The following is a 23,391-nucleotide window of genomic DNA, read 5'->3' as shown; positions in this document are numbered from 1 at the left end:
GACACAGAGACACAGAGACACAGAGACAGAGATAATGAATAATAAATTTAGGAAAATGTCCATAATCTCTGTGAAAATTCTGATGAAATTCTTTAATGTCAAAGAGTGAAATTCAAATCTTGCCCCACACCATGTATGAAAACCAAGTCAGTAGTCTTAGGAGGGGCTCAGTTGGTAAAGTTCTTGCTACGGAAGCATGAAGAACCAAGCTCGGTCTTAGCTTGTGTGTAAAAGAGGCAGCAAACCTAAAAGTTCCAGAGTCGGTGGGAGACCCCTTAGCAACCAATCAGCAAGTTAATTTTAAAAACCTAAAGATCAATTGAGAAAGACATCTGTAATGAATCTCTCGAATTCACATGCAATTACACACACACACACACACACACACACACACACACACACACACACACACACAAAGAGAGAGGTGAGGACACATGATCAAAACAGACTATGAACTTATACTTAGGTTTTGGCACAGCAAAATGACTGACAAGAACAGGAAAGCTTTGATTGTATATTTAGGAGCATAGCAATTGAAACAAAACCGGGCCAGTGGAGTGATTTGAAATCTCTCCATAGTAAAGGGGATAACAGCATTAAGAGACAGACTGTGTAACTGAACAAAGTATTTTACAACTGTGGTTCTAATGAATATTCATCATCTAAAGTATATGAGAAACTCAAGAGCAAGAAAACATGTAACCCAATTCCAAATGGGCAAGCACTGAACCTTTTGCAAATGACACATAAAGGTGACTACCAGATACCTGAAAAGTTGATGGGTATCACTTGTGAGGGAGATGTAAATTAAAACCACAGTGAGCTCTCACCTCACACCTGTTAGCATGACTTCCTCAGAAAAAGGAAGGATCCTGAGCTAAACAAACCAGTTACAGACAGATGCTGTCTCCACTCTTGTGGAGTAGCAAAAATGGCTGACTTCGAAGCAGAAAGTACAGGGAAGGGGAAGAGGGAGCTAACAGCTCATGATGCAGGGTTCCAATTTTGCAAAATGAAGACCTTCTGAGATCTACTGTACATGAAGTGACATGCTTAACACTGTAGAATTGTATATCTCAAAAATTGTTATGGTGCGAATGAGAGGTCTCTGGGTCTGTCTCTAGTTCTTGTTCCTTTTCTTGGCCTCTTTTACTAGTTTGTTTTGTCCTACTGCAATATATTATTATATTATATTATATTGTAACTTATTATCCCTTAGATGACTGTTGTTCTCTAGTGAGAGACAGAACGGGATGGATCTACATGGAAGCAGAGGTGAGTGTTGGAAAGGGTAGAGGAAGGAGAAACTGTATTCAGAATATAGAGGAAAAGAAGCTATTTCAATAAAAGAAAAAGGTGCAATTGTTATTTAATGTTAATGATCAGTATTAGCTGTATAAGATGTTATTTTTAAAAGCCAAAGGTACAGGTCAACTATGTGTCTGCCCAAGTCTTTAATTATGTTCTAATAAATATATGGAAGTTCCAACCTAACTTACAATTTTAAAGTCATTGTGACTGACTAAGAAAGGGATAGATACACCATTAAAAAATCTCAATACAGGTTGACTTTATAATTTTTCTTTAGGAAGACAGAGTTAGCCATGTCTTTGTAGGGACAAGATTCCATGGCAGGTGAAATCAGACCAGAATGACTAGTTAGATCTTGGTGGGAGACCCAGTTAGTTTCTGGGTGAATTTCATTCTATTTTGTCTGACATCAAGATTTTAGTGTACATGGCTCATTAGTGCATTGTAGACACTTCTATGACGGCAATTTACTACACTTGCAGGTGACAGAAGCCCCTTTGAAGAATTGCTTTCTGACCTCCTCTTTCAACCCAAACACCTGCTGAATAGGATGGTCTGCGTTTCTTTTTCTTTTTCTTTTCCTTTTCCTTTTTCTTTTTCTTTTTTTCTTTTGCCTCAGTCCCCATACAGACACTGGGAGTTTTGTGTGCAGAACAGCAGTGCTGAAAAGCCTTGGCAGGAAGACTTTTGCAGCAGCCTGCGTGTTGAACTGCATGGATCAACAATTTCTCAATTAGAAGAAGATAGAAGAAGAAGATAAAGTATTCGGTGACGGCGGCGAAGCTTCAGTAGCAGCTGAGGAATATTCGAGGAACATCTGGTTGGAATCTATTTCTTCTTAGGTAAGCACTCCCTTTTTGCAACCAGCATACATAAAGCATGAAATTGGCATCCCCACCTCTTCCCAACAAGAAAGAAGCTTGATTTATCACTCCTCTGATGCAGGTATGCAAAAATTGGGGTGTCATGAGGCATGACCACGGAAGCCCCTCAAACCGTTGGGCTCTTTGCTGGGGGTGGTGTTTGTCAATTATATGGGGCCTGGTTTTTAAGATCCTATCTAGTTTGTCAGTATAAAAATAATAGCTGTTGATAGAAGGAGAACTCAATTTATGAAGATTCTAGATTTTTTTTTATGAAATTTGTGTCTGAGCAAGAGGGTATTGTTAATACTACATTTCTTTTAGTTTTTGAAACTGGCTCTTTTCATAGCTAATTCTTTCTCTTGCTTTGCTAATTTAGTAATGCCTGCCACTTTAAGCAATGAAGGCAAATTGTTTTCTCTGTTTCTAGCCTCATTTATGTGATCACAGTACCCTAAAACCAGGTAGCAGTGTTGCTGCTCTAATACAAAAGGTTGTAACAGGAAGATTTCCTATTGCTTACCAATCAAATCAGTCACCAGTCATTTTCTGTATGTGTGTATACATATGTGCTGAGATACATGCCTTCTCTTTAGGGGATGAGTATGTACATACCTGCATACATGCATATTTGGAGGGCAGAAGTTAACCCAAGTTGTTCCTTAAGATGCCACCACCATGCTTTGGAGACAGGCTTTCTTACTGAAACTGGGCTAGGCTGGCTGGCTTGGTGAGCCACCTGTCTGAACTTTCCCAGTCTGAGCTTTGTTACTTGAGTTCTGAGACTCACTCTCCAGTCCCCCTGCTGGCTTTCCAAGCATCTCACCAATTGCATTATTTCTGCAGCCCCTTACTGCTTGCTTTTAAGATGCATGAGTGTGCTACAAAAAAGGGAAGCTGAATTCAAATCAGGTTCATTCAGTTCATGGAAAAATATGAATACTTAGACCACTTCGTGTAATGATGTAGCTTATGTAATATTGCAATGATGTTGTATTTAGATTAATATTCATAAAAGAATACCTTGAAATCAACCTCACTTTATGGGATATACACTAATCGTATTTAGTCTGTCACATCCAAAGTGCTTTCAATGTTCATCTATACTAAATATGCTTCAAACTAATGTAACTGAAAGAAAAATGTTCAAATGCAGGAGTTCTAGTGGACTGATGTACTTCCTACATACCTAAGCTATCCTGCACTGCAGTCATGCAAATCAGATAATTTGCATATATTTCTGTCTTTGTCCATTATCATCAGGTCCTCAAGTATTTGTGAGTTTCGACTATGACTTACTTCAAACTTCCCTTTGTAATAAGTGTGGACTATTATTTATGCAAGGCTTTCTTCAATACAGAGAAAGGGAATGTTTTAGAATATTCTTTGCATTCTAGAAGGGAATAGGATTAGTTGTAGATCCCCACGGAGTTAAAACTAGTCCAGGAGCAAAGAAAGGCTTAACACTTCACAGGGGACATCAGGAGACAGCTAGTCTACCCTGTTATCTTTAGGTATACTATACATTTTCATTAAAACAATTAAGATCAAAAACAGTATTAAAGCAACCTGGAGGTTTAAGAAGTAGATTTAGAAGGCACTGAGCTAATCTTTTTACCTATGTGTACACTGTTCCCAGTACATGGTTCAGTAGACACTTTTTGCCATGTATTAGCAAATAACTAATAGCATGTAAATTTCTGGTGTTCTCATCTGCATAGGACCCTGCTTGTCCTGCCCATTTGATTATACATTAACATTGACCCAGAATAGGACAAATTAAAGAGGGGATATTCAGCAATTAACTTGTTTCATTTTCTTCTTCCTTCCCTTCTTCCTTCCTTCCTTCCTTTTTTTCTTTCAAATAAAGATGAACAAGAGATTCAGATTTTGTAGAAAATTTCAGATATCAGTGTAGTACAACAGTCTATGCCAAGAACTAATCAGAAAGTGAGATGAATGTCTGGAGCACACACAAGCCCTGTCACTGAGGGTAGATTTCTCCAGATCCCCAGGGCCTATTGAAGGCAGAACTGCATCTAGGAAAGAAAATAGGATTGTATCCTTCTTTTATAGTTGTGGCAGGGGACATAAATATTTCTTTTGTGCAACCAAAACTAAAATTATCTGTTTGGGATACATGTCAAAAGATAACTAGTCTTACTTTTATAATTTTAAACTTTGTTCATAAGTTGAAGTCAAATAAAAGAGATGTGTATATACAGGCTTAACTTAAATAAAAATGAGCGTGTAGCAAAAGCTACATCTAAGGCAAATAGATTCTGCAAGAATTACAACTCAAAATTCTGGAAGAATTCCAACTCAAAATCGACCATGATTCGTTCTCTCTCTCTCTCTCTCTCTCTCTCTCTCTCTCTCTCTCTCTCTCTCTTCCCCTCCCCTCTCCCCTCCCTTCCCCTCCCCCTCTCCTCTCCTCTCCTCTCCTCTCCTCTCCTCTTCTCTCCTCTCCTCTGCTCTCTCCTCTCCTCTCTTCTCCTCTCCCTTTCCTGCTCCCTCTCCCTTTCCCTCTCTCCCCACCCCTCTAGGCCCATCTTCATTTCCTTTTCAAAGAAATCTCTACAGCATCCTTCCAGTCCTCTAGAAATACCCAGTTGCTTTTTCAGTGTCAGAAAAGCTGAACGAAAAGAAAGGAACATTGCTTTGAAACTAAGGGGCAGGTGACAACCTTTGGGACAAGAGGGAACCTAAAACACATTTTAAGAAAGATTCTTTTTAGGGGTTCTAGGAATGAGGCAATCAGGTAGTACCACTTTAAGTATTTGTCAAGGAACAAGTCACTGGAGAGCCACTTTTCCTAAGTTTAGCAATAAAAGCAAAAGTTTGTCCCCCTGAAGATTGCTGCACATTTTGTTGGGGTAAACCGCAAATGATGGCTTCCGAGCCTGGGCTGTCCTTGTTGGAGGGCATGACGCGCCATAGATTTTTATTTTCATGAAACACACTCCCAGAGGCTTGTGGCCTTCCAGACAGCAGCTGGCGCCAGGCAAAGGCATAGCCTCCGGCCGGAGAAGCTACTGGCTACCGCTCCGCTCCGCTCTTGGCTGCGCATCTTTGGCAGCGCTGGCCAGCACCGCAGCCGAAGCTTCCCTATTCGAGCAGACGCTGTTCCCTTCTGGAAGGGCCTTGGGGGGCTAGCAACTGGAGGTTGCTCTGCAGATTTTAGGCATCGGTAGCTGGTTTGAAAGAAAGGAGGGACTAGGTTTGGAGAAGAGCCGGCGCCTCTTAAAACTCTTGGTGCCTAAAATGAGTGAGATGTTGGCCAAATAGAGCGGAGGGAGATTATCTCGTTTTGAATATCCAGGACTTCTGGATGCGCCAGCGATGTGTGCAGCAACTGTCGATTTGGCAGCAAACTGGACTCCATCAATTGCAGTTCCTTTCTCACTTCAAGCTTACCTCCCTCAGAGCAGTGCTCCGACTGTCTTCCCAGCCTCCAGGTGGGAGGGAGCTGAGAGAGAGGGAATCAAAAGTCAGCTTGCTTTTGCTCTCTGCTGGTGGCAGATGCGCAGCTGGTTGGTCTTAAGCAGGTTGGTGTTACGGGAGGAGAGCATCTTTGCTGGCTTGGGGCGGAGGATGCTCAAAGGCTTTGGAGGGAGAGGTTGAGAGTAGAGTTGTGTGGATTATTGATGGAAGAACATGATGCGGCATGCTAGATGCCTCTCCAGCCACCGCCCGAGCCCCTTGGAGAAGAGAAGGTGAAGAGGGCGTGGGGGTGGGGGCCGCCTGGATGCCCAAGGAGCGCGTGGTGGCCAAGGGGGCTGTCTCTTTAAGCGCTCCGGAGGGGCTGGGGCCAGAGGGCGGCGAGCGCGTTGCCATGGCACCGGGGCTGCGGGGGCTGCAGGACCGCTGGTCTCACTGGTCTCCAGTCGCCGCCGGCAGTGCAAGGCTGTGCAGCTCTTGGGCTACAGTGCCCGGGGTTGGTTTGGCCGGCCTCTTCTAGCACGGCCGCTGCTGCGGGTGTCTCTAGCTGGGGTCGAGCTGCTGCGGTGCCCTCCGCAGCAAGACGCACGGCGCGGTCCTCAAGAGCGAGCCCGGCACTAGCAACTTCTGCTTGGCGAGCCTAACTTCTGCGCGGGGTTCGGACTTGACGATACCCAGCCGTGCGCCTCGCGCAGTTGGGGCGGTGGCCCCGCCGGCTCACCCTCACCGAGATGACCTCCTGGCTGTGCTTCTGGTGCGTCTGCGTCTGGGCCGCTGCCAGCTGGCCGCCAGGAAGCGCCCTACAGCTCCAGCCCGGCATGTAAGTCCGCCAGCTCCGGAACGCACGGGGACAGCATCTTTGGTCCGTGCGCCCCCGCCCAACCCGAGCAAAACCACGGGCAGAGGCAGAGACCAGGTCTCTCCAGTAAGCGGTGGAGGGATGGGGGTGCTAACAGTCACAGGGAATGAGTACTTGGGGATGTCACTGACCTGTTTGGGGCGGGAATGTACTAGACTCCGGGAGCGCCACCGCCCAGCAGAACTACTGCCAATGACAGTCCAGCGCTTTCAACATGATTTTTTCCAAGCACCTGATAGACATCACCCCCTCCCCCTTCCTGCCTCCCTGCCCCGGAGTTTGAGGGTTTATACGCGCGGGTATATGTGTCACTTAATTTCGTGTTTGGGACGTAACTGGTTACATTCTACAAAGCTTTTGCCTTAAAACGCATCGAATGGGAACACTCTTGACATTCATAGTGTGTGTGTGTGTGTGTGTGTGTGTGTGTGTGTGTGTGTGTGTGTGTGTGTGTGTGTGTGTAGAATCCAGTGTGCTCCTGAACGTTTCCCCCCTTTCCGTGAGGTATGATGAAGAATGGATTATTTCACAGGTCTGATGAGAGAGGCATGGAGCCAGCAAAAGCATGTGTCAGCAGCTGAGGTTAGTTGGAGGGTTAGGAGGAAGGGGCACAGGGAGGATTCCTTCTGCATTAGAAACGGGTATGGCTGAGAAAGGTCTGGTTTCGGTCCCATGTGGAGCGCTGAAAGAAGTTCCTGAGAAGTCTAATAGCCCGCTCGCCTTCACCGGCTGAAGAAGTTTTTGCCAGGTCTTGCTTTACACCAGGATCTTCAGCTTCGAACAGTCTGGTGGACGAGCGAGCTCCAATTCTGCTTTTCCTGTTGTGCTCTTGGGCAGTGATGAGGAGACAGCCAAACCTTTTCAACATCTTCTTTGCTTTTCTGAACTATGAATATTATATACTAGGAAAGTGGTTTAGAGAAATAACCCAAAGCTTTACTTTTTCCTGTAAGAAAAATACTGTTTGGGGTTCACTTTACATTTCAATATTTCATCCTTGGCGAAATTCGGTTACAGGCCATTAACTATGAGCAGAGCCAGAGTGTCATTGTATCTCCCAACTTCTTGCCTACATAGTTTCTAAATGTGGATTCCTTTGGAACGGGAGGAGTTACTCTTGAGCTTGGTTTCCCTGGAATTGCTAAGATTTGCATTGTTTACTTTGAAGAGCTGGATTTAGACTCTTCAGTTTTATCTCAAAAGCATCACTCTGGGTAGCCTGTGCCTGTCGGAAAGCCTTTATCTTATAAATTGCTTTAGAGCAAACTTGCCTTAGCAGTGCCAATGCTAAAGGGAACCCTAGTTGCCTTGCTTGCTAGGTAGTCTCAGTCACCCACGCACACTAAACAACCCCAGTGGGGAAACATTCCACTCCACTCTTACCAGAGAGTGTTTCTCTTCTTTTAGTTAATTCTTTAGCTTAAAATGATGGTGTTTCCTGTGTGGGTGGGGTGTGTGTGTTGTGTGTGTGTGTTGTGTGTGTGTCTGTGTCTGTGTGGTGTGTGTGTGTTGTGTGTGTTGTGTGTGTGTGGTGTGTGTGTGGTGTGTGTGGTGTGTGTGTGTGTGGTGTGTGTGTGTTGTGTGTGTGGGGTGTGTGTTGTGTGTGTGTGTTGTGTGTGTGGGGTGTGTGTTGTGTGTGTGTTGTGTGTGTGTGTTGTGTGTGGTGTGTGTGTGTGTGTGTGTGTGTGTGTGTGTGTAATTAACTGTAACTCATTTATATATCAGGTGAAATGAAGTCAGATTACTAAACCCAATATAAATTCTTTAAAGATTTACTTGAAATGTGTTTACAAAGGAACTGCTGAAGTCACTCTGATGATTTTTAATACTTTCTGGTAGGGGAAATCCAGTCGTATTTGTATGCAGTCCTCTCTGGTTCTGGAGTTTGCTCAGAAGCAACCAGTGTGAGTTCTCTTGCCAGGTTTCTTTGTAATTCTTGGCCTGTGGAACACAGCTGTGCAAAGCGCTGGGCTAAGGCGGCACACCTGCCTATTTGGTGAGTGGGAGAGAATTTTTCCTGTGATTGTTATTGACCTCTGAGATCTAGGACCAGTGAAAGCAGGCTTCTGACAAGGTAATGACCATTACTGAAAGCGGGCCATCCTACTGGCCCACACACACAGGTCATCAATGCAGGGAAGGGTTGTAGGTAGCTTATCTTGGAGGACCAAGTGTAAACAGGGGCAGCTAACCAGTAGTCACATTTATACACACGTTACATGTATGATTGCATTTCGTAGAAGGCAAACTCATTTAAAAATTTATTAGTGAGACAAATTATGTGTGCCATGGATTTTTCCAGTTCTCTTGATGATCCCTCCATCTGAGGATTCTGTTTGATCACATGCTGGAACCTTTAAATGACGAATGCCAGGCTGGTTCAAAGAATCATCCCGATGCCGACATGGTTGTGTATGAGTAACTGTCACCAACCACAGTCCCTTAGATTCTCCTTTAGACAACAGACTTCCAGCTACTTTGCGCTTACCAGTCCTGTGAAGCAAGCAGTGCTCTCATGCCCAAAAATGAGGAAGAGGCAAGGTTGAATCGAAATTTGCATGGCCAGATCTGAACATAGACAGTTTGACTGCAGAGCTGGGCTTCTTCCTTTATTTCTTTTCTCCCTCCTCCTCCTACTCCTCCTCCTTCTCTCCCTCCCCTTCCGCCTCCTCTTCTTTCTCTTCCTCTTCCTCCTCTTCCCCCTCCTCTTCCCCTCCTCCTCCTCCTTGTTTTGACAAGGGGTCTCATGCAGCCCCTGTTAGACCTGATCTCACCCACTCTAGCTGAATGTGTCCTTGAACTCCTGACCCTCCTACCTCCACCTTTCAAGTACTGAGTTTACAAGCAGGCCTGGACTGTCTCACCTAGTTCCAGAGTTGCCACTTCACTATTCCAGGACATCCAGGCATAGGCTGTACTGATGAAGTTTGCTTTAATGTCCCCGTGTCTTCTGAGTGGGATCAAAGCTGTTATTTTCAACCTAGGGGAGGTTAAGACACTTGAGGAACCTCTTCTAGGTTGTAAGCATTCTAGGTTCTGTAGACAGTCAGTGCTCCATTGTAGTGCTAATTAACTTACAATGCACAGGATAGTCCTTACCAGGAAGTTCTGATTTTCCTCTACCTACTGAAGGTTGTTCACAAGAAATTCCCAGCTGACGCTTGGAGATGGCCTTATGGCTTCTTTGTTTACTTGATATACTATGTCATGCTATCGTCTTGAATCATCAGTAATCCTCCTGTCTCAGCCTCATGAGTGCTAGAATTACAAGTGTGAGCCTCTTGGTGAAGACATTTTGATAAGGGGATATTGATGAGTTTACTTATGTTACCGGTACTCTGTACACCCTGCCCCAGGGTTAAATAAGGGATGTAAATAAACTTTACCCAAATCTTTGCAGCGTCAAAGGACAATGACCAGCCGTTATACAATGTATTAACATTTAGCCTTTCTGGTGTACGATTGTGAATGCTTGCATAATAATGTGATGAAAATAGTGAACATGGAGGAACAGTAAAGAGCCCACCTGGAGGACTGAAGACAGAGTCAGTTGCCTGAGTTCTTAGAGCCTGGGGTATTTATATTCGTCTAACACCTGGGTGGGGAGACTTTACAAAGGCAAAGTCAGTGTGTGATCCAGAAGTCTCCTGAACTGTGTGGGGCATCTCCCATCCAGCCTCTAACATGGGCATCTCACACAGGCAGTTCTGACATAGAATACACAATATGGTATGCAGGCTTTGCATCCACCCGTGTTAGAGGCTCTGCTGTGCAGTGAGCAAAGCCTACATAGAGAGTAAAGAAAGAAGGGCTTGCTTAGCTCGTAGTGTCTGAGTTTTCAATTCATGATTGCCTTGCTTTGCCATTTCCGGGCTGTGATGAGGCAGAACACCATTCCTAACAGTGCGGTAGAGAGGAGTTGTACACCTTAGAATAGACAAGAAGTACAGGGGGCGCACAGCTAGGGTGGGAGTGAGCTAGATCCTTCCAGGGTGTGCCCTTCCTCCAACTGGATCTACCTCCCATTAAGTCCATTAAATTTAGATTTTTATCAGGGATTTATCTGCTGACTAGGTCATTGCCCTTAGGAGCCAAACACTTCCCTAAATGCTCACCTCTGAGCATTGCAATTAAGACAAGCCTTCTGAGAAGACCCTTCGTGGACAAACCATATTACTATTCTCCTTCCCACAAGCATGCAGAAATGTGGTCCACACTTCTGATGGGGAAACCTGGGGATAAGATGGGAGGGGTGGGGTGTCAAGGAGTTTAGAACCTAATTCTTTTCGTGGTTGAGTGGCATGGTCACCTTTGATCCCATTGTTGTCTCTAGAGTCTCCCTGACGCTCCCTGACGCTCCCTGACCTCCATCCTCATCCCCACTCAATCTATACCCACTCGGATCGATCTTTCTTCTAGATCTAAATCTGTTCACTTACATTTAGCAATAGTTAGTCTTTTTGCCATTCCACGGACTGGACCCAAGCATGTGCTTTACAGCGTTAGCAATCCACGCTTTATTGATAGTATTGGTGTCATACACATGGTTTCTGACCTTTGCTTCCATATCTCACATGTTCAATTCTTTCTTCTGTCTCTCTTGGGCAAAGTTTCTCCATCCTGTCCAAGGCACTTTCTCTGGATGCTTCGGACATCCCAGCATCCCTCTTCTCTCTACTTGTGGGTCTCTCATTTGTACTATTTCCTTCCCACGGACAAATACTTTTCTAGTTTCTGTTTGAAGTCTGTCTTGTCTGTTGACATTTCTTGATCCTGTTACTTTGACTTACCTTTAGTGTCTTCAAACCAGCTGATTATTGTTTCTTTCTATTTCCTACTTCCCAGTCCCTCCCTTCCCCATGAGCCCTCCCTCCTCCTCTCTCTCCCTTTCTTTGTTTTTCTTCCTTTGTGTGTATATACGTGTGCTCATGAGTCTGTAGCCCAGCAGATAGCTCTAGGAATCTTCTGTCACTTGACACTTTAATTTTGAAAGATAAGAATCGTTTTATTATAATAAGCACACAAATAACAGACACTACGTGGCTAGATTAACATTGCCACTCGAACAAACATGACTCCATCCCTGCCCGTCTCAGTGGCTGTCCTTACAGACAGGCCTTCACTTAGGGTTTTACACTTTCACTTACAATCCCACGTGCTTTTAGTTTATTCATTTAGCTACCACCAACAGAGAAAAATCTGCAACACAGTTAAAACTTGAAACAATCGCTCTGTTTCCTCTTTCATGTGTGTCCTTTCTCTGCATCCTGTCCTTCCTCAGCACCTAAAACCAGTCCTTGTGTACAACTGCCTCATTTGTTTACATATACATGTGTATATACAGTTATAGGCTAGGATTAGCTTGCACAAGAGGATTTTCGCCAGTTTTCCTTCTGAGATTGGGTGACATCACTTTATGGCACATGCTCTAAATCCGTCAATTTATTTAGAAAATTTAGCGATTTCATTTTTCCTTACAATTGAATAATATTCCATATTGAACCTGTTCCAGATTTTCATTACCTAAATCTGTTGATGGCATCTAGGCTGGCTCTGTTTCTGGTTTCTGTTGCAGCGAATGTAGAAACAATAAACATGAATGTGCAAATGTTTTATGGTTAGGTACAGAGTTCTCTGGGGACATGCCCCGGGGTGGAACAGCTGGGTCATGTAGTAGTTCTGTTTTTAACTTTTTGAGGAAACCCATACTAATTTCTTCATAAATGTTGTGTCGGATTGTTATGTCATTGACACAAGCTAAAGTCATTTGAAAAGGGAGAACCTCAATAAAGAAAATGCCTCTGTAAGATCAGGCTTCAGGTGAGCCTGCAGGCATTTCCTTAGTAAGTGATTGATGGGGGAGGGCCCAGCCCATTGTGGGTGGAGCCATCCCTGGGCTAGTGGTTCTGGATTCTGTAAGAAAGGCTGAGCAAGCCAGGAGGGATAACACAGTAAACAACACTCCCCTCTTCCCCCCTAATGGTCTCTGCATCAGTTCCTGCCTTCAGGTTCCTGCCCTGTTTGAGTACATGTCCTGACTTCCTTTGGGGGTGGACTATGTTGTAGAACTGTAAGCCAAATAATCCCGTTCCTCCCTGAGTTATTTTGGCTGTGGTGTTTCATCACAGCAATAGTGACTCTAAGGCAGATATACTGATTTTCATTTCTCCTAGCAGTGAATAAAGGTTCTTCTGATATCTCAAAGCAGGTTGGTTGAGTTTGCCTTTCCTTCATGACTAGGAATGTGGAACAGTTTTAAAAATAGCTGTTGGTCATTTATGGTGTCTTCCCTCTCTGTTTAAGCTCCATCCCCACAGCGACCTATCAGCAGCCAGGTATGCTCTGCCCCACCAGTTGCCTGGCAACAGCCAGCTGTGCCTGACACTATAGAAGGGGCTGCTTGCCCGTCCCCTCTCTTAGTCCCTCCTACCCTCTCTTCCCCCTCTTGCTCTTTGTTCTTCCCTGTTCTTGCCCCATCCCCCCTCCACTTGCCCTTAACCAGCCACTTTTCCTCTCTTCTCCTACTCTTCTCTCACTAAACCTTCCACGGGGAACCATGGCATTTGAGTGTCTTCTGTCGGGGCATGGACCGAGATTAAAATCCTAACATTGGTGCCGAAAAGATACCAACACCCTCCATCCTCCATCCCCTCCCCCTCCCCCTCCTCCTCCTAAGCCGTGTATTCAATTCATGAAGCATTTGTTGATTGATGACTTTATTTCCTTTGTATTTAATTTCTGCAGTGTGTTGTAATGTGTGTCAGCGCCCTCTGAATTATACCTGATAACGATTCTCTCCCATTCTGTTGCCTGCCTGTGCCCTTATGATGGCCTCTCCTTCACTGCACAGAAAAATTTTAATTTCATGTGGTCCCATCTGTTGATACTTGCGACTAATTTCTGGTATACTGAAGTTCTGTTCAGAAAGTTCTTGCCTATTGGAGAGACTTCAAGAAAATTCCCTCTGTCTTCATCTAGAAGTTTCAGCATTTTAGGTTTTAAATTAAGATATTTTATCCATTTTGACTGGTTTTTGTTCATAGAAGGTGAAAATCAATTTCATTCTTCTGAAGGTGGAAATCCAGTTTTGTGCACATCATTTGTAGAATAGGCTACGTAATGCATGTTTTTGCCTATGCTGTCAAAAAATTAGATGTGCATGGCTTTGTTTTCTTCTGGGTCCTCTATTCAGTCCATTGGTCTACCAATTTGTTTGTTTTGTTTTGTTCTGTCATCGTTGTTGTTGTTGTTGTTATTGTTGCTGTTATATGAGACAAGGCCTTTCACCATAACTGGCACTCACAGTTTAGGCTAGGTTGACTGGTCCATAAGCCCCAGGGAGTCTTCTGCTTTGCTTCTCCATCTGGGGACTGCAGTCTGTGCTGTTTCCCTCCTGCTTTGACGTGATGCTGGGGAACTGAACTCAGGTCTTCAGGCTTGCACAGAAAGCTCTTTGCCATCGAGCTACCTTCCCAGAACTTGCTTTCTTATAATTTATCAGTTAACCCGTTGCAGTCGGGTCTCCTAAGCTGTTCTTTCTTGGAGCCCGTCTTCTTCACCCTTACGTCATCCCCTGTTTGGTGTTGCATGGGATATTGCTAGAGCTTTCTGTTTCTGCCTTTTTGTAATTCTACTTTTGCTCCTTTTTCCTCTGTACTCCCAGTGTCATCTGCAGAGTCCCTCCTCCCCTGGCCATGCTGTTTCTCCGACCTTTCTTCCTACAAGTTCCCATCATGCTTTGTTCTGACGTGGCCTCTGTCTCTACAGCAAGCTGCAGGCTCCTCAGAACTACAGATCTGCATTTGGAGCTTAGACACTCATCTCTATGGCGTTCAGCTCAGAGAGCTGTTCATCTCTACCTCCTCATTTTTTGGTGGGGTGGGTGGGAGGGGGGTCGCTTTGCTTATCTTCTCCCTTTATTATACCTCAAAAATTTTTGTTACTTTTTTCTAATTTACTTTCTTGCTGCTTATGAACTTAATGTGACATGATTGGACCAAGCCTTTTTTTTTTAATGGCAACTTATGAGTAAGTTACGTTTTATATTTCTGTCAATTGCCAGATTCCATAAACACCAGCATTGAAATATCCTTTGCACATCTCTTAGTCCTGCTTTTGCACACAGCACAGCTCCCCGTCTGCCCTCGCACAGCATTCTGTTCAGCTCATGGTCTAATTTAACTTTTATATAAGTTTTTATTATTTATAATATGTTTATACTCTCTATAATGTAATTTGAAAGTTATATTCACTTTAACTGATACACACTGTGTGCACTTGAGGGCCACTGTGGGATATATGACACAGACGTTTCAGTTCAAATAAGCCTGTCTATGTCTTTAGCCATTTACCTTACTGTGTATGTGTTCTATGTGTTTGTGCAAACGTGTTAGTGCATATTCCTGCCAGAGGACAGCCTTGAGTGTCTTTCCTCAGGTATTGCCAAACATTTTAATTTTTTTTAAGACAGTGTTTCTTAATAGCTTAGACTTAGCCAAGTAGACTCGGCTTGCTAATGAATGAGCCTCCAGAATCTGTCTGTCTCCATTTCACAGCACTGATTTTGTAAGCACATACCATGATGTCTGGTTCCCCTCACTCCTTTTTCATAGGTTCTGCCAGGGCCAACATTTTATTTACTGAGTTATATCCCCAGACCTTCATTTTTCATATTGAAAATATTTAATTTTTTTCTTTTAGCTTGAAATATGTACCTCACACACACACTACATTATTATAATTTACACTTGCCATTGCCTACACAGTTTGGGCCCCAGAATCCTGGCAAGGGGTGGCAAAGGAACTTAGAAAGGACAGACACACAGGCACAGATGTTATGAAGTGGGATCAGGTAGGTAGGGTTTTCTAACCACTACCATCGAAACCTGGAAGGCAAGCATGTTTCCTTGGTATAGCACAGTGGGAGGGGTTATCTACTCTGGGTAGGAAATCTCTGTAGGCAGTCATCTTAGGCAGTAATCAGTGTGGGGAAGGAAGCTGCAGGAGCTAATGTTTGCTCACTCTAGTCAGTTGTTCAGGGACACATACTGGGGCTTCTCTAGGGAAACTTTCATTCTCCTCAAGCCTGAACGAAATGGGATTGGCTTTGTCAATTTACCCTGGGCAGATTGGCCCTGGAGTCTGTGCTCAGATGGAAACACGCATTCATGCAGGATTCCACTCCTCTGCCCCAGCATCCACTTCCTCTGTGAAGCAATAAAACAGACTGTATTGCTTCTTCTATTTGTACTTGGAACTTGTTGGCCAACTGAATACCACCTTCTTCTCTGTCCCTTCTCGCTCTGTTCTCTGCTCATCACCACAGCATGGTAAATGGCTGTGAAACCAACATTTTAAATCTCCACATACCCGCGAGGATCAAGCTGTATCTGTGGCTGGATTATTTCATTTAGTATAAAGATCAGTAGTCCCGGCCACACTGTTGTGAATAAAAGGATTCATTCTCTTTTCCATGGCTGAATTAGGAATGAATGTGGGCATATAGTCTTACATATATACTTACAAGCACGTTATCTGTCCTGCTTTCCATAGGTATATATACATATATATGTGAAATATATATGAAATACATATTAAAGATGATTTTAAAAATGAGTTGATTTCAAAAGTGAGTCTCTAGTAACTATTTTTTTTCATTAAAAATAATTATTATAAAGTTCTGAATTATTTATTTTGTGCCAGGAACAAATTATGTATGTACTTTACCAATTTAAACTCACGTAGTTTTCATGAAAACACCATTCAGAAGATGACACTAGAGTGTGTATTTTATGATAAAGAAGCTGATGTTCAGAGAAGTTTTTTTTCTGAAGAAACTTAATATATGGATATGAAGCTCCATATATCCATGATATCCATATCATATATATATATGAGCTCCAGAGAAAGTTCATGTAGCCAATTGAGAAGGAGTTAGGACTCAAAACATGGTTGTCTCTGAACTCTGTGCCCCTAATCTTCTCTGCTATACTCAAGGACTTTTATTCTGACATCATTCAATGTCATAAATATTTGCTAAACACCTGTCTTTTGAAATTTATCTCCAGTCCTGCTCTCTTAGTGAAGAATTATGAAAGGGCTGTGATTCTCCTCCACTCATAAGCCAGTAAGTTAGTCTGCCCCAGCTTTTAGTTACTGAGAAAAGACAAATTCCTCAGTCAAGACAACCAACCAGAACCCCCCCCCCCCAGAGTTCCCAGGAACTAAACCACCAACCAAAGAGTACACACGAAGTGACTCATGCAAATGTAGCAGAGGCTGGCCTTGTCTGGCATCAATTGGAGGAGAGGCCCTTGGTCCTGTGAAGGCTTGGTGCCCCAGTGCAGGGGAATGCCAGGGCAAGGAGGGAGTAGATGGGTGGGTGGGGAGCACCCTCCTAGAAGAAGGGGGAGGGGAGATGGTATAGAGATTTGGGGGGGCAGGAAAGAAGATAACATTTGAAATGTAAATAAAGAAAATATCCAATAAAAGAAAAGAAAAAAGTTAAAACAAACAAACCAGGAAAACAGGCTTTCTATCATTCCTTTAGTGCAGACAACATGAGCTTAGTGTCTGTGACACCAACCTTCTCCCTCAGTTCCACAGAGCCCTTGAGGACCAGCCCAAAGAAATGCACTGCACACAGCTGACAGCCTGAGAGCCTTAGGTGCTGTGAGGTCCCTGCTCACAGCCCCATCAAACCCAAATAGTATTTCTTCTCCTGTTCAGGAGAACACTGCCCCCTCCAGTCAGTAGTGTTCTGTCTTCCTTCTGAGCTGCGTATTGTGTAAATACCCTTCTGGCAGGTGAAAAAAGCTGCCGATGGCATTAATTAATTTCTGTTGTCATTATTTCAGTACCAGTGATGGTGTCCAGGGCTTTGGCTTCATGTAGGTGAGGCAGGTGGTCTCCCACTGAGTTACCCCTCTATGCTGTCTGAGCTTTTCACAGAAAGTACTAGAGACCCTGAGAAGCTGTCTCAACACACCTAATGTTTTTCATTGTATTTCAGCAGCCCACAGTCTGCTAAGGTGTAAGCTTAGTTTGTTGCTCTCCATTGAATTCAGTGCTTTGGATTTGAGAGCATTCACATTGGAACAGGATGAGACTGGATTTATTGAGCTTGTCCTGGAGGCGCTGTCCAAACCCTGGCTGCTGGTCTTTTCCCTGGTTTGTTTTTACGTTGATGCTGAAATCAAATGGGTCACTTGATTGCTTCATGTGTGGTTGTTTTTCTGTTCTTGTGAGCTTGTTCAACAAACAGTTGTTCAGAGTCAAATAAAAGCTGGAAAAATGCAACCCCCCTCCCCAGTATGGTTCCAGCCAAACTGGGAGGAAGGAAGAGTGGACTTCCAAGTAGCTTTAACGGAGTTGATTAACCTTCTGTGGGCTTCTTGGGTAGAGGTGTGCTGAGTGTAAGGGGCTGGTGGCCATGGTTGGGTCAAATGGATGAGAAGAAACAATGGAGGCAAGGCCTTCTCTTAGGAAAACTATAAGAGAGGTTTGTTTGGAATAGTGCTTCTTACAGTAAACTGTACAGAGCTAAACAAAGGGGAAGCATAGCGGGGCTCAGTTGGAACAGCTCAGGAACACATTGTACACTGCTCAGGCATTACTGGGTACCAGGGTGCATTCATTATAACTAAACATTTATGCTTCAACCTCAGCTTCTTAGTGAAGAGTGGGTTAGAAATGAATCCAGAGGTTAGGTGTTCTATTGGGGGTTTCTCTCAGCAGTCTAGGGAGAAGTGGGTGATGAAATCCATCTGACTGGAAGGACTAGGATAAAGAGGAGTTAATGGGAATGTGAGTTGAAGGATACGGGTTTTAAGGAAATCGGGAACGTTGGAAGCACAGGAGAGGAGCCTTGTGGGGAGTAGAGGAGTTCAAGAATGAACATGAGGGCCTGTGCGTGCTCCGAGGTCCTAGCCATGGGACTCCTGGAGAAGATCAGAGGAGAGGAACCAGGAGTGTGCTCTGGGCTGGAGCCGTAGATGTTGTGTTATTACATGCGATGTTAACATGTAAAGAATGGTGAGGAGAAAATATCAGCAAGAAAGGAAGCCCTGATATTCTGATATACAGACAGACAGCACACGATATACAGATATACAGAAGAAGACGCACCTGTAGAGGAAGTTAAACTGCCTGGGAACTAAAGACAGCCTCAGAGAAATTGTGTGAAGTAGGAAACTGGAGAGGGGACAGTGTCACCCATGGAAAATGACAGTCAGAATTGCTACAGACTGGAGGACACACCTTAATCTGTAGAGAATGTTACTCCACAGCCTCCATTTTGGTCATGGTAATTAGGAGTGGAAACCCCTGTAGAGGATACTCCTGTGCATCTTGCCTAACAAGACACTCACTCTGTATCTGCCATTATCCTCAGCTCATCAGTTAATTAGAATTTTCCTTAGTGTCCTTTCATACTACTCCAGCAGAACGTGTCCATTCACAACCATCAAGTTGTCATCCTTGAATCTGCAGAGATTTTAAAGGTAGGAGAGATAGTTTCTAGTTGACATATCAGTAAGTATTATTACAGGACACTTACACACCATGAAGGAGTTAGGGGATAGCATTGCTGATATTAGACAGGGAGAAGCTAAAGTCAGAGGAAGTTCTGGAAATCATCATGTTGGCATCAGAAGGTAAGATGGGATGGGGTTAGATGAACGTTCACTGAAGTGAGTGGAAAAACCTGTAAGGCGAGGTATTGGCAGCTGTGGTAGAGAAGCAATGTCTGGGGACCGTGTACTGCATAGTGACTGGTGCATCTAACTCTGTTCCTGTGCACATGCAAATCTATTCCTGCCAGCACATACCAGGGTCCATAAATGTACTGTGTAATGTACTGCGTTGCAGCCTTTGTTCTAGATAAACCCCATGGCCTTCTCCTTCTCTTCTAGGACAAGTGTTAATGTCCAGTGCAAAAGTTATCCCTTTCAGAAATATTTTATGACTCTGAGATAGGGAGCAGTGGTGCATCTGTCTGTCTCAGCAATGTAAATGGGCATTTATATATGCTGTTTGCTATAGATGTCTGGAGAGATCTAGCTTGATAAAAAAGAAGGGAGGGTGAGAGGGAGGGAAAGAGGGAGGGAGGAAAGGAATAAGAGAGGGAAGGAGGGGGGGAGAGAGGGAGGGAGGGAGAAAGGAAGGAAGGGGGAGAGAGGGAGGGAGGGAGAGAGGGAGAGACATCCTATAACTCTGATAGCCATGTGGTAGTGATGAGGGCATGCACTTGGTATTTTAAAGGACATTTCTAGGCAAGTCTGTGCAATCAACTCTTTGTATATAAATGATGTGGCACGTCAACTTATGATCTGGAAAATGTTTTCTGTCACTCTGCGGTGGATAGTTTTCAGTGGTGTTTAATGTTCCTTCTCATTGACGTGCTTAATTAGAAGTTGACAGTGATTCTGAGCTTTAATGCATTTTGCTCTTGAGGGAAGAGGCAGTCCCAGGAGACTTGAGCTCTTATTTTTTTGAATTATTAAGGAAACTACCTCCATGATTCAGTAGAGGCTGATCAGTAAAAATCAACTCGTTTCAGCAGTTTCAAGCCCCAGATGCTCCATCACACCGTGAAGGGCAGTTTATGAGAAGCAGGTATAAGGATCAAATGTAGAGCCAGGTGTGTATAGCTAAGCAACACTGTGCACTTGAAGTCTGCTGAGGGGGTGGTTGTTACATGTTCTCACACTTACATAGTGTGACTAGCTGAGATGCTGCATGTGGTAACTAGCTGGGCTGTGGTGATAATTTCACAGTAAATATTTATCTCAAATTATCACACCACACACCGTAAATATGCACAGTTTTATTTGTCAACCTACCCCAGTACGAGCTGGAAAGAAGTAAATGATAATAAAATAATAGTCAAATTTTATTATATATTTATGGAGTTCAAACAAATTCTGATCGTCCTAGCTTTCAAAGTCCAAAAGATAAGAAAAACAATTCTCAGCATGAATAAACTGGGGATGTATCTTGACATCAAAAATTTATTTTCCAATGCATTTCATAGCTTATGCTGAGAAGTACGCCTTATCTTGTGAACTTTTGAACTCTCTATATATCGGGATGAGCAAAAACCGAATGCAGGCTTCCTTTAAATGTGCTGGAATTCTAAATGTAAAAGAAAACAAGAAGCACTCAAGACTCAATGCACACTGGCCAATTATGTGATAGCAGAGGAGCTTTAGGGATATTATGCATTACTGGAGTGAATTTTGATATAGGAACCACAGTAGGCTCCAGCCGTAACATCATACAGATGTAGTCTCTGCATTTCTTATAAAGCAAATTTTGCTCGAATTCAACTGACAGTTAAGAAGTGTGAGCCAGGAATAAACTCTGTCAGCATTCTCTGACTTTCATAAATCTATTTACAGGAGAGGCCCCATTAACATTTTAATTGTTTCACTGCTAAACTTGCTCTAGCTGCCACCTTTAAAGGACTCAGGTTCATTAAAATTTAAGGGACCAGAAAGTTTATGTTCTATTCTAATGACCCAGAGGTGGTTGCAAAGGTTCTAACTACTTTTTCTTTGCTTCATTGAACACCTTAGGGATTCTCTCTAGTAGCTAGACATGCTCAAAAGTGGGGTGACATATTGCTTCATTTCAGTCTCACCAGAATGCTCTATGTCTCTCTTTTCTCTCATTTGAATACCAAGGTCTCTTAAGGTACATTTATTCCATGACCCATTCTTCCTTTCCCTCCCATCTTCTCCCCCCCATCCTTCTTCCCTTCCTCTCTTGTTTTCCTCTGTCCTCTCCTGTCCTCTCCTCTCTTGCCTCTTCTCCTTCTCCTGTCTCCTTTAGGCTTACATGTTTACATATGCACATAGAGACCATAGCTCAACCTGAAGAACTGTTCTTCAGTTTCTGTTCACTTTGGTTGCTGAATCAGGCTCTCTGGTTGATCTAGGCCTCATTGACTAGGCTAGGCTGACTGGATAGGGTTCTGAGGATAATTTGGTCTCTACCCCTTTAGCACTGGTATTACAAACATGTGTTATCATGACCTATCTTTTTTGTGTGTACTGGAAATCAAACTCAGGAGCTCATGCTTTCTAGAATGAGACACATTCCAACCCCTTCCCCAATTTCTACAGACAGATACCAATTTTATTGCAGATTAAATATGAGCACAAGCTTATGTGAATTAAAGCCAGTCATTGATAGATAAAGATGTAGATGAGCCTGTGTTCATTCTCTAACGCTAGTTCTTCTCCTTTCACTAAAAGTATTAACTCTAACCTTAAGTCAACCCTAACCTTTAGGAACAGCATTGTTCTAACTGTTGTGCAGGCGCTGTGGGATCATGACATATTTTGGAGGATCTAGGCTCTCATTTCCCTCTTGAAATTTCACGGTATATTCTGGGACATTGTTTTGGTAGTAGTGGTGTGTTTTGAGGATTAGCTAGTCTTAAGTCATTCTAAGGTGACTTGTTAAATATAATTTAGTGTTGATCACATACTTTGTGTGTCGTAAGAAAGCATCTTTCATTGCTTGATGTAATTGTCTTGGAAGCTTTCTGGTGAATAAGCCCACCCAATATAGTTCTTTCTGAATTCTGGCTGGCTGGTTGAACTCAGCTGTTCTGCCTCAAACTTCTCTTCAAGCTGACTGATTCTATTTGGCTTCTCTTGGCTTCTCATTGAATTGTTCTGCTTGGCCTCCAACTCATTCTGATAATCTGTTTTAGTCTTCTGGTTCCTTTTCATTTTCTGGCTCATTTTGTCTTCACCTGCAAGCCACCTCTGTAAAACTGTCCAAGTAAAACTGTCTTTTCCTTCTCTGTCTGTCTTTGCTGCTTTCTGAAGTCATCTCTTTCCGGTTGTCCTTAGGAGAGATGGGCCTATCCTATCTCTGACTCAGTCTGTCAAATCTTTTTCTGATTAATCACTTTGCCTGTCAATTAGATGTTACTTCTGAACATGGCTGCTTCCTTCTACAACCCAACTTTACCTACACTGTTTGGGATTAGAGGTGTACTAAAGGTATGTCGACACTGTTTGGGATTAGAGGTGTACTAAAGGTGTGTAGTATTCCAGCTAGTGGGATTGAAGGTGTGTGGCATGTCTGCATTCCAGCCAGATCCCACAGACCTAGAAGGTCTTTGGATACAATCTCTTGTCAGAGCAGCCATGTTGCTAGATTAAAATTCTACACTATAGATTGGACAACACTTTGTCTACGGTTTATGTGAAATCTTCAAGACAAAAGTATCAATTTTTTTTCTCTAAAGAACATTTCCTATTGGTAATAATGAAACTGTACTATCTGAGTATAGAATGAGAAAAGTATTTTATTTCCCTGGGGATATTCAGGTGGAAGGAAGCTATGATTAATGTCAAATGGATCCTCAAATCCTTACCCAGGTAAACTACATTACAGGAAGCAATAAGACTTCATAGCAACTGGTGTGAATTGCTATTTGTATGCAATACTGAGGTTGGCAATTACATGATAGAGAAACAGTAATAACTGTAGGGAGTTATTTATTATCTCTTACATATTGCATATTTTCAATGTATTTATGTGCCTGCAGAATTAAGGTGAATGCATGGCTCTTTCCAGAAGATATTCTGGTGGGTTTTACCCATAGATTGTTGGGAATTTCCAAATGTTCTGCTTTGGAGCTTTTGATGCTTGGAGAGAAGGTTCTAGATGGTGGTAATAAAGGCTGATAAGCTTGGATTTTTAAATTTCCTCCTTCAGGAGGATGGTTTTATGGCCCTGTCATCACTAGGTGATTGTGAAATCTGTTACAGCTCAGGAAACACACACCTCATGTTAGTGTTGACTGAATCCACACTGTGTTACAGATTTTGAGACCATTTTCATCCTGCAAGAAGAGAATACTGTGAAAAGTGGAGGAAGCCCCAAGCAAATATGTTT

The 23,391-nt window shown here is 43.3% G+C and overlaps 1 protein-coding gene across 11 annotated transcripts in view; it reads left to right on the top strand.

Annotated features, from left to right (window-relative positions):
* Positions 1-5,154: 5,154 nt before the first annotated feature.
* The window catches only part of Egfem1 (EGF-like and EMI domain containing 1), a 651,262-nt gene continuing 633,025 nt past the window's right edge, over positions 5,155-23,391 (top strand). For 3 of the 11 annotated variants that reach the window (XR_010063603.1, XM_017590848.3, XM_017590851.3), the window contains exon 1: positions 5,157-5,722. Coding sequence is in view for 8 of the 11 variants with exons in the window: in XM_017590848.3 (XP_017446337.3) it covers positions 5,517-5,722 (206 nt within the window). In the remaining 3 variants the exon portion in view is untranslated. 11 annotated transcript variants of the gene reach the window in all.

The sequence above is a fragment of the Rattus norvegicus genome, chromosome 2 (assembly GCF_036323735.1).
Source record: "Rattus norvegicus strain BN/NHsdMcwi chromosome 2, GRCr8, whole genome shotgun sequence".
In the NCBI taxonomy this organism is placed as follows: domain Eukaryota; kingdom Metazoa; phylum Chordata; class Mammalia; order Rodentia; family Muridae; genus Rattus; species Rattus norvegicus.
Note: the sequence above shows the minus strand (reverse complement) of the source record. Positions and strands in the feature narration are given on the sequence as shown.